Source organism: Mustelus asterias, chromosome 2, assembly GCF_964213995.1.
Source record: "Mustelus asterias chromosome 2, sMusAst1.hap1.1, whole genome shotgun sequence".
NCBI classification, from domain to species: domain Eukaryota; kingdom Metazoa; phylum Chordata; class Chondrichthyes; order Carcharhiniformes; family Triakidae; genus Mustelus; species Mustelus asterias.
Window position 1 is genome coordinate 132,090,705 of NC_135802.1, and position 12,370 is coordinate 132,103,074.

The window sequence follows — 12,370 nt, forward strand, 5'->3', positions numbered from 1 at the left end:
TAGTCGCCACACTCCAGCGGCCTGTTCGGGTCAATGCACCTAACCAGCACAACTTTCAGACTGTGGGAGGAAACCGGAGCACCCACGCGGACATAGGGAGAACATGCAGACTCCACACAGACATTGACCCTTGAGACTATTTTGAAAGGAGATATGATAAGGGTCTTTCGAATTAGGAATGCGATCGATGTGCAGAAAGTGTTCTCAATTGTGGGTGAGTCCAGAACAAGAATGTGTAGATGTAAAGCATTTATTAATAGATCAAATAAAGAATTTAGGATGAATTCTTCATGCAAAGGCTGAGTGTGTGGAACTCACTGTCATGTAGTGGTTGAGCACAAGAGATATGCCGGTGTGCAAGGAAATAATTAGATTGGGAAGAGGTTCAGATGAAATATAACCACTGGCATGGGCCATCTGGGAAGAATAGTTAGTTACTATATGTTGATTCTATCTAATTGTATGACGTGGTACAATTTTAAAGAGGATGCAAGAACAGAGAGACCTTTGGGGTGTATGTACTCAAACCATTGAAGGTGGCAGGAAAAATTGAGAAGGTTGTTCAAAATGCTTTAGATTCTCAGCTTTTTCAATAGAGGCACTAAATACAAAAACAAGATGTTGTGTTAAACATTTACGAAAACTTCAGACCTCAGCTGGGAAATTGTGTTCAATTCTGGGCACCACAGTTTAGGCCTTAAACAAGGTGCAGAAAGGATTTACTAGAATGCAATACCAACTTCAATTTTGTGGAGAGACTGGAGAAACTGAGTTTGTTCTGCTTCGAAGAGAAGGTTAAATTGACATTCGATAAATGTGCTCAAAATTGTGGAGGGTTTTGATACATTAGGAGAAACTGTTCAATGGCAGAAAGGTCAGTAATGAAGTGGACAATGATCAGAGGTGATTGGCAAACAAATTAGAGGTGAAAGGAAGAAGAAAATTACGCAGTGAGATGTTGTGATCTCGAATGCATTGCCTGAAAGGGTAGTAGAAACAGATTCAACAGTAACTTTCAAAAGGGAAACGGATAGATATTAGAAGGGAAAGAATTTAAAGGCTATGAGGAAAGAGCTGGGACTAATTTGGTAATTCCTTCGAAGAGCTGGATGTGCTTCATGTCTTCTTTTTGTGCAGTGTAATTCTATGAGTTGCGTCTAAAGATATCAGCCTCTTCAAAAAAAAGGAAACAAATAACCAGGAACTGCCACAGAGGAGTAAAATAAACACTTTCAGTTTTTTAATTTGAATAATAATGTACTGAGGAAAATGAAGTACCAATTTCTCTAATTTAAAATGGAATAATTTAAGGAATGTTTTAAGAAGTTCATGTTCCTTGTACGGTTAAATATAGTATTAGTGATGAAGTTTTATTATTGAATGATGAAGTATGAAGTTGGAACTGAATAATTTTTAGGTTGAACAGCTTTTGACATTTTTCAATAGATCTTTTAATTTGTACTTTATCCCTCTGGTACTGCAATCTCGTCTTCACTGAGGGCAAGCCTTATGCTGATGTTTCATATTTATCCACTAAAACTCTTTGCTGCTTAGCTTGTTGCACCACTTCAGCCAAGTGACAATCTATGTCATCCTGGTTCAGTGACTCTGATTCAGAAGGTTATGTGTTCCAGCCCCACTCTCACATCTGTGCAGTTGTGACCTTATGCTGCATTGGCAGGCGCTGTGTTTCATACTGACATACAAAACCATTAAATCTACCTGTTCAGGTGGTGTAAAAGATTCCCCATTTGAAGAACAGACTGTTGATGCCCTGGCCAGCATTGCTCCTTCAACCAACAACTAACCAAATACCAAATTCATTGGTCATTTATTTAATTTGTTGTCCATGGCAGTTTGCTGTATTCAATTCACATGACATAGTTGTTGAAATAAAAACGTTGACTATTTTTATCATAATACAGCAGCTATAATACAGTTAGAATGGCCTGAGGATGTAATGAGGTGTTATATAAATGCAAATCATCTTCATTTGCGTATTAATTATTTAACACATATCCCCAATGAATTCCCTGGCCCAGTGACCCAAAAATATCTCAGTTATTATTTTGTTGTGATCTGTTATAGTTATTTCTTGTTGGCAACTATTTCAGAAGTTGGATGTCGTGAAAAGCAACTTGAACAACTCATGGAAAATTGTCAAGAATTGCAGTGTATGGTTTCCATCCTTTGAAAATCATCTCCTTAATGCAAGGATCAAAGGTATCACTTTTACCCAATATAAAACAAACTGAACAAAGAGAGTCAGGCATTAAATTGAAATAGATAAATTAGCACAGCAGAAAGTACAACAATACAATAGTTATGGTAATGTAGATATTATGATGCTTCACTAGCAGTCCATAGATTATGGGTTAGTATTTCCACTTTTATGCAATTGTCAATCTGGCTGTAAATAGCAATCAAACTGTACTTGTTTTCTGAACTGATTTTATGAATGGGATTTTCTGCCCGTTCATGCGGGATATTATGGTCCCGTATACGTTGCACGCCTGATTTTGCAGGGTTTCGCAGCGGCAAGGGGTACATCCAACGGGAAACCCTGTTGACAACGATGGGACCAGAAGATCCTGCTGCCAGCCACTGGCATGCTGCCCTCCACCATTGCAGAACACAGGACAGAGAGGGAGGAAAATCCCACCCTATGTTTTGATTTTCCACTCAAACTTATTAACTTGGTAAAATTTATTAGTATTACTTAAGGTTTAAATGGTAACATTAGTGGTTGGTGAGTTGTGGCATTAATTAAAATAAATACTTTAATTAATTAAAACAGAATAAGGTTGTTTTGCAACTGTACTATGTGGGAGCTGATGGACACCAGTGTGATTCATGGCAACCAAATCTGCAGTCAGCGCCTGCAACTTGAGGAATTTTAGCTCGGAGCTGATGTGCTCGAGGCTGAGCTATGGTCACTGTGATGCATCGGGGAGGGAGAGAGTTATCTTTGCCCAAGGGGGCAATCATGCCCCTTAGACTAGGGTCATCTGATTTAGTTCATAGTCAGGTACAGGAGGGTTTGACTTCGATGAGGCAGGTAAGAAGTGGAGGAGCTTCCTTCTTTGCAATTATCCAACAGATTTATGGTCCTTGCAGCTTGTATGGATAAGAGGGGGTCAGTGAATGAGTAAGCTGACCATGGCACCATGGGATAATTCAAGTGGGATGAGTAAGTAGCAAAGTAGTGGTGTATTTTGACATTCAGAAAATTTTTGATAAAGTCCCGCGTAAGAGGTTAGTGTGCAATATTAAAGCACATGGGATTGGGAGTAATATCTTGGTATGGATTGAGAATTATTTCCAGACAGGAAACAGAGAGTAGGAATAAATTGGTCTTTTTGAAGTGGCAGAGGATGATAGTGGGGTCCCGGAGGAATCAATGCTTGGGCCCCAACTATTCACAATATACATCAATGAATTGAACGAGGGAATCAAATGTAATATTTCCAAGTTTGCTGAAGACACAAAACTTGATGGTGGAGCAGTAAGGGCTGAATAGAGGGCCAGTGATAGGTGGAGGCTAGGGAAAGATTGACAAGATGTCATAGAGAGAAATACAAAGTGAATGTAAATAGCGGTGATCATGGCTAAGAAGATAGTGGCACATTAAGAAATCAGAATGTGTTGATGGTAGAACAGAGGTAAACAGTGTGACAAAGGACAACATTGAACAGATAACAGATGGCCCCAGTGGGGTAGGGGGAGGGGAGGAGAGACAGTGGTAAGGGAAAAAAAGATTGAAACCTGGATTTAAAAAAGCGATGAAAAAATGGATCAATGGAAGAAATGAAAATAAATGGATAGAAATTTTAAAAATAGGGCGAATGTGGAGGAGAGAGTTCAGTCTGAAGTTGTTGAATTCAATGTTAAGTCCAGAAGGCTGTAATGCGCCTAATTGGAAGATGAGGTGCTGTTCCTCCAGTTTGCATCGGGCGTCACTGAAACATTGCAGCAGGCCAAGGATGGACATGTGGACATGAGAGCAGAATGGTGTGTTGGAATGACAAGTGACTGGAAGATCTGGGTCCTGCTTGTGGATGGACTGAAGGTGTTCTGCAAAGCAAGCATGCAGGTATAGCAAGCAGTTGGGAAGGCAACAAGGAGTAAGGATATCTTACTGCAGCTGTACAGGGCCTTGGTGAGACCACACTTGGAGTACTGTATGCAACTTTGGTCTCCTTCTGTAGAAAGGAAATACTTGCCATACAGGAAGTGCAGCAAAAGTTCACCAGACTGATTCCTGGGATGGCAGGATTGTATTATGAGGATAGATTGTGTCAACTGGGATTGTACTCAGGAAAAGTGGAATTTAGAAGAATGAGAGAGGATCTAATTGAAACGTATAAGATTCTGACAGCTGGACAGACTGAATGTAGGGATGTTGTTTCCTCTGGCTGGGGGGCTCTAGAACTATGGGTCACAATCACAGGATAGGGGGTAGACCATTAGGACTGGGATCCAGGATGTCGCTGGGCGAGTCCCAGAAATCCTGAGGTGGGAAGGAGAGGAGCCGGAGGTAGCGGTACATATTGGTACCGCTGATGTGGGTAAGAAGGGGGAAGGGAACATGAAAAAAGAGTATAGGGAATTAGGGAGACAGCTGAGAAGGAGGAAAGCAAAGGTAGTAATCTCGGGATTGCTGCCTGTGCCACGGGAAGGTGAGGAAAGGAATGGAGTGAGGTGAAGGATGAATGTGTGGCTGAGGGAATGGTGCAGGGGGCAGGGATTCAGGTTCCTGGACCATTGGGACCTCTTTAGGGGCAGGTGTGACCTGTATACTAAAAACGGGTGGCACTTGAATCACAGGGGGACCAATATCCTGGCAGGACGGTTGGCTAAAGCTACTGGAGAGAGTTTAAACTCGATAGGTTGGGGGGAGGGGATCAAAGTGACGTGACTGAGAGTGAGGAAGGTAGCTCGCAAACAGAGAAGGGTTATAGGCAGTACAAGAGGGCAGGTGGACTGGGAACAGAGGAGGGGAGAGGTCAGACCATGGGATTGAGATGTGTCTACTCTAATGCCAGGAGTATAGTGAATAAACAACTAGCTAAAGGAGGAGAGGGCTTGGGAGATGTTAGTAGCGCTTCAACAAACCGGGTCCAGATAAAGGCTGGCATAAAGACACTTTGCCTGAATGCACGAAGCATTCGAAACAAAGTAAATGAGTTGATGGCACAAATCCATACAAATGAATATGATCTAGTGTCCATCACAGAAACGTGGTTGCAGGGTGACCGGGACTGGGAACTGAATATACAGGGTTATCAGGCATTTAGGAAGGATAGACAGGTAGAAAAAGGAGGTGGGGTAGCTTTGTTAATAAAGGATAATATCAGCACAGTAGTGAGAGACGACATAGGCTCTAAGGAGCAAAACATGGAATCGTTGTGGGTGGAGATAAGGAATAGTAGGGGGAGAAAGACACTGGTAGGCGTGGTCTATAGGCCCCCAAATAATAACTTAGAGGTGGGGAGGGCTATAAACAAGCAAATAATGGATGCGTGCAAAAGTGGAACGGCAATAATCATGGGGGATTTTAACCTACATATTGATTGGTCGACTCAAATTGGATGTGGAGGGCTTGAGGAAGAGTTCTTGGAATGCTGTCGGGATTGTTTCATTGAACAGTATGTTACAGAACCTACGAGAGAGCGAGCTATCTTGGATCTGGTTCTGTGCAATGAGACAGGTAGGATTAAGGATCTTCTTGTGAAGGATCCTCTTGGGATGAGTGATCATAATATGGTGGAATTTCTGATACAGATGGAGGGTGAGAAAGTAGGGTCCCAAACCAGTGTCCTCTGCTTGAACAGAGGGGAGTACGATAGGATGAGGGTGGAATTGGCTAATGTAGACTGGGCGAGCAGACTGGTAGGTAGGACAGCTGAGGAACAGTGGAGGATTTTTAAGGAGATTTTTTAAAGTACTCAGCAAAAATATATTCCGGTGATAAAGAAGGACTGTAAGAAAAAGGATAACCGGACGTGGATAACGAAAGAAATAAAGGAGAGTATTAAAATAAAATCAGATGCGTACAGAGTGGCCAAAAATAGTGGAGAATTAGTGGATTGGGAAAATATTTTTAAAAAAACAAAGAACGACTAAGAAAGCGATTAAGAAAGGAAAGATAGATTATGAAACTAAACTAGCTCAAAATATAAAAAATGATAGTAAAAGTTTTTACAAGTATATAAAAAGGAATAGAGTGGCGAGAGTGAATGTTGGACCCTTGGAAGATGAGAGGGGGGATTTAATAGTTGAAAACGAGGAAATGGCTGAGACTTTAAATAAGTTCTTTGTGTCGGTCTTCACGGTGGAAGACACAAATAGTTTGCCGAATATTAGAGATCGAGAGTTGGTGGGAGGGGAAGTCCTTAATACAATTACTGTTACTAAGGAGGTGGTGCTTGGTAGACTAATAGGACTGAAGGTAGACAAGTCCCCGGGCCCGGATGGAATGCATCCCAGGGTACTGAAAGAAATGGCTGAGATAATAGCAGATGTGTTAGTAGTAATTTATCAAAATTCGCTGGACTCTGGGGTAGTGCCGACTGACTGGAAAACAGCTACTGTTACGCCGCTGTTTAAAAAAGGAAGTAGACAAAAGGCGGGTAACTACAGGCCGGTTAGCTTAACGTCCGTAGTTGGGAAGATGCTAGAGTCCATTATTAAAGAGGAAATAACAGAGCACCTGAATAAGAATGGTTCGATCAAGCAGACGCAGCATGGATTCATGAAGGGAAAGTCGTGTTTGACGAATCTACTGGACTTTTATGAAGATGTCACTAGTGCGGTTGACAGAGGGGAACCGGTGGATGTGGTGTTTTTAGATTTCCAGAAGGCGTTCGATAAGGTGCCTCACAAAAGGTTGCTGCAGAAGATTGGGGTACACGGAGTTAGGGGTAAGGTGTTGGCGTGGATTGGGGATTGGCTATCTAACAGGAAGCAGAGAGTTGGGATAAATGGGTGCTTTTCTGGTTGGCAGTTGGTGACCAGTGGCGTGCCGCAGGGATCGGTGCTGGGGCCTCAATTGTTTACCATTTACATAGATGATCTGGAGGAGGGGACTGAATGTAGGGTATTCAAGTTTGCTGATGACACGAAGGTGAGTGGGAAAGCGAATTGCGTGGAGGACGCGGAAAGTCTGCAAAGAGATTTGGATAGGCTGAGCGAGTGGGCGAGGATCTGGCAGATGGAATATAACGTTAGCAACTGTGAGGTTATCCACTTTGGAAGAAATAATAGTAAATTGGAATATTATTTAAATGGAGAAAAATTACATCGTGCGACTGTGCAGAGGGACCTGGGGGTCCTTGTGCACGAATCGCAAAAACTCAGTCTGCAGGTGCAGCAGGTGATCAAGAAGGCGAATGGAATGTTGGCCTTTATCGCGAGGGGGATAGAATATAAAAGCAGGGAGGTCTTGCTGCAACTGTACAAGGCACTGGTGAGGCCGCAACTGGAGTACTGTGTGCAGTTTTGGTCCCCTTATTTGCGAAAGGATATATTGGCCTTGGAGGGAGTGCAGAGAAGGTTCACCAGGTTGATACCGGAGATGAGGGGTGTAGCTTATGAGGAGAGATTAAACAGATTGGGTCTGTACTCGTTGGAGTTTAGAAGGGTGAGGGGTGATCTTATAGAGACATATAAGATAATGAAGGGGCTGGATAGGGTAGAGGTGGAGAGATTCTTTCCACTTAGAAGGGAAACCAGAACTAGAAGGCACAGCCTCAAAATAAGGCGGGGCCGGTTCAGAACAGAGTTGAGGGGGAACTTCTTCTCTCAGAGGGTAGTGAATCTCTGGAATTCTCTGCCCATTGAAGTGGTGGAGGCTTCCTCGTTGACTATGTTTAAATCACGGGTAGATAGTTTTCTGATCGATATGGGAATTAGGGGTTATGGGGAGCAGGCGGGTAAGTGGAACTGATTCGCTTCAGATCAGCCATGATCTTGTTGAATGGCGGGGCAGGCTCGAAGGGCCAGATGGCCTACTCCTGCTCCTATTTCTTATGTTCTTATGTTCTTATGACTGAAATGAGGAGAAACTGCTCCAATCAGCGTGGCGAATCTGTGGAATTCTCGAACACAGAAGGCTATGGAGGCCAAGTTACTGAATATATTTAAGAAGGAAATAGATAGATTTCTTGGCTCTAGAGGTGTCAAAGGGTATGGGGAGAGCATGGGAGTATGTTATTGAGATGGAGGATCAGCCATGATCATATTGCAGGCGCAAGGAGTTAAATGGCCTACTCCTATTTTATGACAATCGGCAATGTTTTCATGGTCACTTTTAATTCCAGATTTTTATTGAATTCAAATTTCACCATCTGCCATGGTGGGATTTGAACCCGGGTGACCAGGGCATTACCATCAGTCTCTGGATTACTAGTCCAATGACAATACCACTATCTCATCACCTCTTCTCTATGTATGTTTATTATTATAGAAATAAAGACTTGGTGGCAGAGGGGGGCGGGGGGGGGGGGGGGGGGAGTGTAGATAAAAAGTAAAGGGTTAACTCTATTGATAACTATTGAGCATGTGCATAAGCAACTATACCACTGTGATGTTACTCACTGAGAGGAGATGCATATGAAACAGTCAGAGAGTAGTCCAGCTATGTCTTGGTCTTATTTAACCTTTGTAAATAATTAGCAGGCAACTAAATGTTTTTGAACAAAAGACCATTGCCTCCAACAAGATGTCTTCGCGAGGAAGAAGCCAATAAATCCTGAGATAAACCCACAGTGACAAACATTCAACCCTCTCCTGTCCAGGGTGCAGATGAAGAGCTGAGTGCAGGGACTAAAATTGTGCCGTTATGCCAATGTGTGTCTCAATACACTCTGTTACCACATTTTGTCTGTGTTCCTCAATACATTGTGAGAAAATACTCCTTTCATGGGATCTCCCACAAACCTTACCTCCTGTTCCTGTTATGGTACAGAATTTTCATATCAAATCCTTTGGCTCTTTGAGCAACTTTGTATCCAATCCGTCCCATTCCAACGATTCCAAGAGTGGCCCCAGTCACTTCTACTCCAAACCAGTTCAAAGGATAACTTTTAGTAGCCGAGGAAGTTGCAATCTCATGACCTAAAATTTAAAAAGCAAACTGTTTCAACCTTTTAGCAAAATTATTTACTGAAGTTGAAAAAAGGTAAAAACCTTCATGCCCAATCAATTGGCCTGCCTGCCTCAGAACCTGCCCCCTAGAGAGGGCATTAAATTCCACCCATAGTGTTCATGAAGCAGAATCTATCAATTATTTTCAAAAAGAGCTAGAAAGAGCTCGAGAAAAGCCAGAGAATGTGATTAGTCTGTGAATAACCTATTTATGTGCTGTAAGATTCTATGATTCCAACCTGCACATTTTATATTTATTAAATCATGCCCTAACCTTGGTACTAAACCACAAAAGTATTCTGAAAGTCAGCTGTTATCCGTTTTGCACATTTTCATTTTCCATCCTGTTATAAAACAGAGGTTGACCCCCCCCCACCCTCCGAGAACTAACACCTAACCACTCAATAAGGAGTACCTCGCCCTATAATCCATAAAAGTGAGTGTGAAATGGTATGATCTGCTCTTCAGCAACTTCTGGCGGTTAAATCAAAATAACTCCCTGACACGCTCTCAAAAATCAACAAGTAACAATTTATTTATCTAAGAGTGAACAAGTTAACTAAAACTATTAACAAACTGAATAAAACACGATTCTAATGGAATGCTGTTCCAATAAATACATTTCCCACTCATTAACAAGAAAAATAGAATTTTAGTCACTCTCTAAATTACAACCAGGTTTTGTGTCTTCTTGAATATTCTGAGCCTTCTCTGTTGATTCTTCTTTGGTACCTTTGCTATCTAGATGATGCTTTGAGCTAAGAGCTGTGGCAGGTGGCAGTCGCTCTCTGCCTTTTGTCCCACTGCCCTCTTCTTTTTATACCTGTGATGACATATCAATATCCCCCACAATAGGATTGGTCCTAGGTTGGCAAAACCATCAGATTTAAATTTAATAGGTTCCTGGTATTTAAGTGTCTAATTCAAATTGATTGGCTGAATTCAAAAAATTCAAAAGCCTGAAAGCCTGTTGCCTTGGTAACACTGCTGCTTGGACTTTCTATACAAATGTTTCAGTCTGGGGCTCTATACGTACTTGCATTTTTTGTAACCCTAAGCACAAAAAAAGGACCACCTTTTAAAGGGACCATGCAGTGCTTTCTCTCTAGCATTTTACAAACACCAATCTACAATTACTCTACTCAACTTCGCAACAATCCCCATCTTACCTTCCAGTATATTCCTGGCAGATGCCAGCATTAAAGCCATGCCCATTTCAGCCGTAGCATTGTCCACCACATGGGGAGTGTTGGCCACCTTCACTCCAAAACTATAGATCAAAGGTAGATTGAAATGGTCCACACCAACTCCATGGTTTACAAGAATCTTCAACTGAGGTAGCGATTTTAGAAGCTTTTCATCTATTGTGGGAGAACATTCCCATTCAATAATAGCCTGGATTTTATTAGCAAGCTCCTTTTCGTTTTTGAGGAATTCTTCATAGCAGATGACGTTGAAATGTTTCTTGATGATTTCTGCAAAGCTTTCTGGGATACCTTCTGTTTCACTAATTGCAGAGACTAAAACATGAGCCCGTTCACTCATTGTCTGTGGGGGAGGGGAAAAGAAAGACAACAATATTCTGTAAATGGTTTGTATATTATGTTGCTAGATATTCTTCTCTCCTTTTTCCTATCACTTCTGATGCATCATGCATACACCACCAGGCTTGACTCACCCATCATGCAGAAACTCCCTAGCCTCAGAACAAGGAGCAAAATTTGAAACTTGAACATTTGGTTAGCTCCCCAACACATTCCCACACCTCCAAGGACTCTTGTCGGAGGCAGTGTCGATATCACAGATGATATCCACCTGGCAATATTAGGTAGTCAATTAGGCCAATTAAGGGACCAATGCGGGCAGGTTGCTAAACACTATAACTGTCAGAAGCCCCATTCCCACACCCTCCACTCCCACCCCTCACCCACCGAGGTGGCAGGCTGGAGGACCATCAGGGTCTCCCCTCACTGGCCCCATGAATGCATCACTAAGAACACAGCCTCGGCCATAACTCTTCCTGTTTTTTGGGGGGGGAGGGGTGGTCTGTCCTTTTTATGGCCCTCAGAGCTGCAGATTTTGTAATTTTTCAACTATTATTCAGGTTTGTGAGATCGCCTCCACTTCGAGGCACCCTCCTACTCTTTACCTGCCTCAGCCGCACCCACCTCTGCTGGTGGGGCTTGAGTTTGTAGTGTGCTGTAGGTGCTCCTATTGGGTTTCCCACCTGAGGAACCTGTTCTTAATTGGATGGTGTATGTGAAGATGGCTCTGATTTGGCTGCCTCATGGAAGATTCCAATTTTCAGTCGAGCTCTGACCCATGCAGGACTGGGACAAAGAAATGGTCTCCACACGTTGAAAGGTTCTGCCCAAAATGTGTCACTTTGTGACCAATCTGTTGAATATGTGACCTGTGGAACGTGTGTCAATTAAGGGGCAATCTTTCCTTGTGCTCAAACAAATCTTTCTTGTTCTAGACACTTTGGAAGGATAGTTGTTATGTTAATTGATGAGTAATCCAGTGGCATAGAATAAGAACAAAGAAAAGTCCAGTGCAGGAACAGGCACATCGGCTCTCCAAGCCTGCACCAATCATGATGCCTGCCTAAACTAAAAGCTTATGCACTTACAGAGTCTGTATCCTTCCATTCCCATGTTCTTTGCTGTACTGTTCTATGTTCTATGATCTTTCCCATGATGTGCTGCTTGGCTAGCATCAGATTTAACTAACTAAACCTGCAAAGTAAAACTACCTTTACTCTCATCTTTATCTTACCCTTTATTTCACTGCTTTGTTACTTCATTTGTATTTCTGTTTGGTGTATTTATGTTTTCTCCTTTATAACTTTGTACAAGGTGGGGGAAGAAAGAAGAAAATGATTCACAAAACCAGGAGGAGGTGTTAATACAGATTGCAACTAGATTATGTAAGAGGTGATTGTAGGTGCAGAATCTAGAACGAAATGTAGATTTGTACAAATTGAATCATGATTGTGTTGATGTAAGTCTCAGTGACATCCCCATTCAGACAAGGGAGTGTTCTAGACACTTTGGAAGGAGAGTTGTTATGTTAATGGATGAGTAATCCAGTGGCATAGAATAAGAATAAAGAACAAAGAAAAGTCCAGCGCAGGAACAGGCACATCGGCTCTCCAAGCCTGCACCAATCATGATGCCTGCCTAAACTAAAAGCTTATGCACTTACAGAGTCTGTACCCTTC

The 12,370-nt window shown here is 42.3% G+C and overlaps 1 protein-coding gene across 2 annotated transcripts in view; it reads right to left on the reverse strand.

Moving 5' to 3' along the window:
• The window catches only part of LOC144511394 (putative 2-ketogluconate reductase), a 43,290-nt gene that overhangs the window by 8,724 nt on the left and 22,196 nt on the right, over positions 1 to 12,370 (reverse strand). For both annotated transcript variants that reach the window (XM_078241720.1, XM_078241711.1), the window contains 2 exons: positions 10,317 to 10,695; positions 8,946 to 9,117 (listed from right to left, as the gene is read on the reverse strand). In XM_078241720.1, the coding sequence (XP_078097846.1) occupies positions 8,946 to 9,117; positions 10,317 to 10,692 (548 nt within the window). In that variant the 5' untranslated portion in view covers positions 10,693 to 10,695. The remainder of the gene's footprint in view (positions 1 to 8,945; positions 9,118 to 10,316; positions 10,696 to 12,370) is intronic.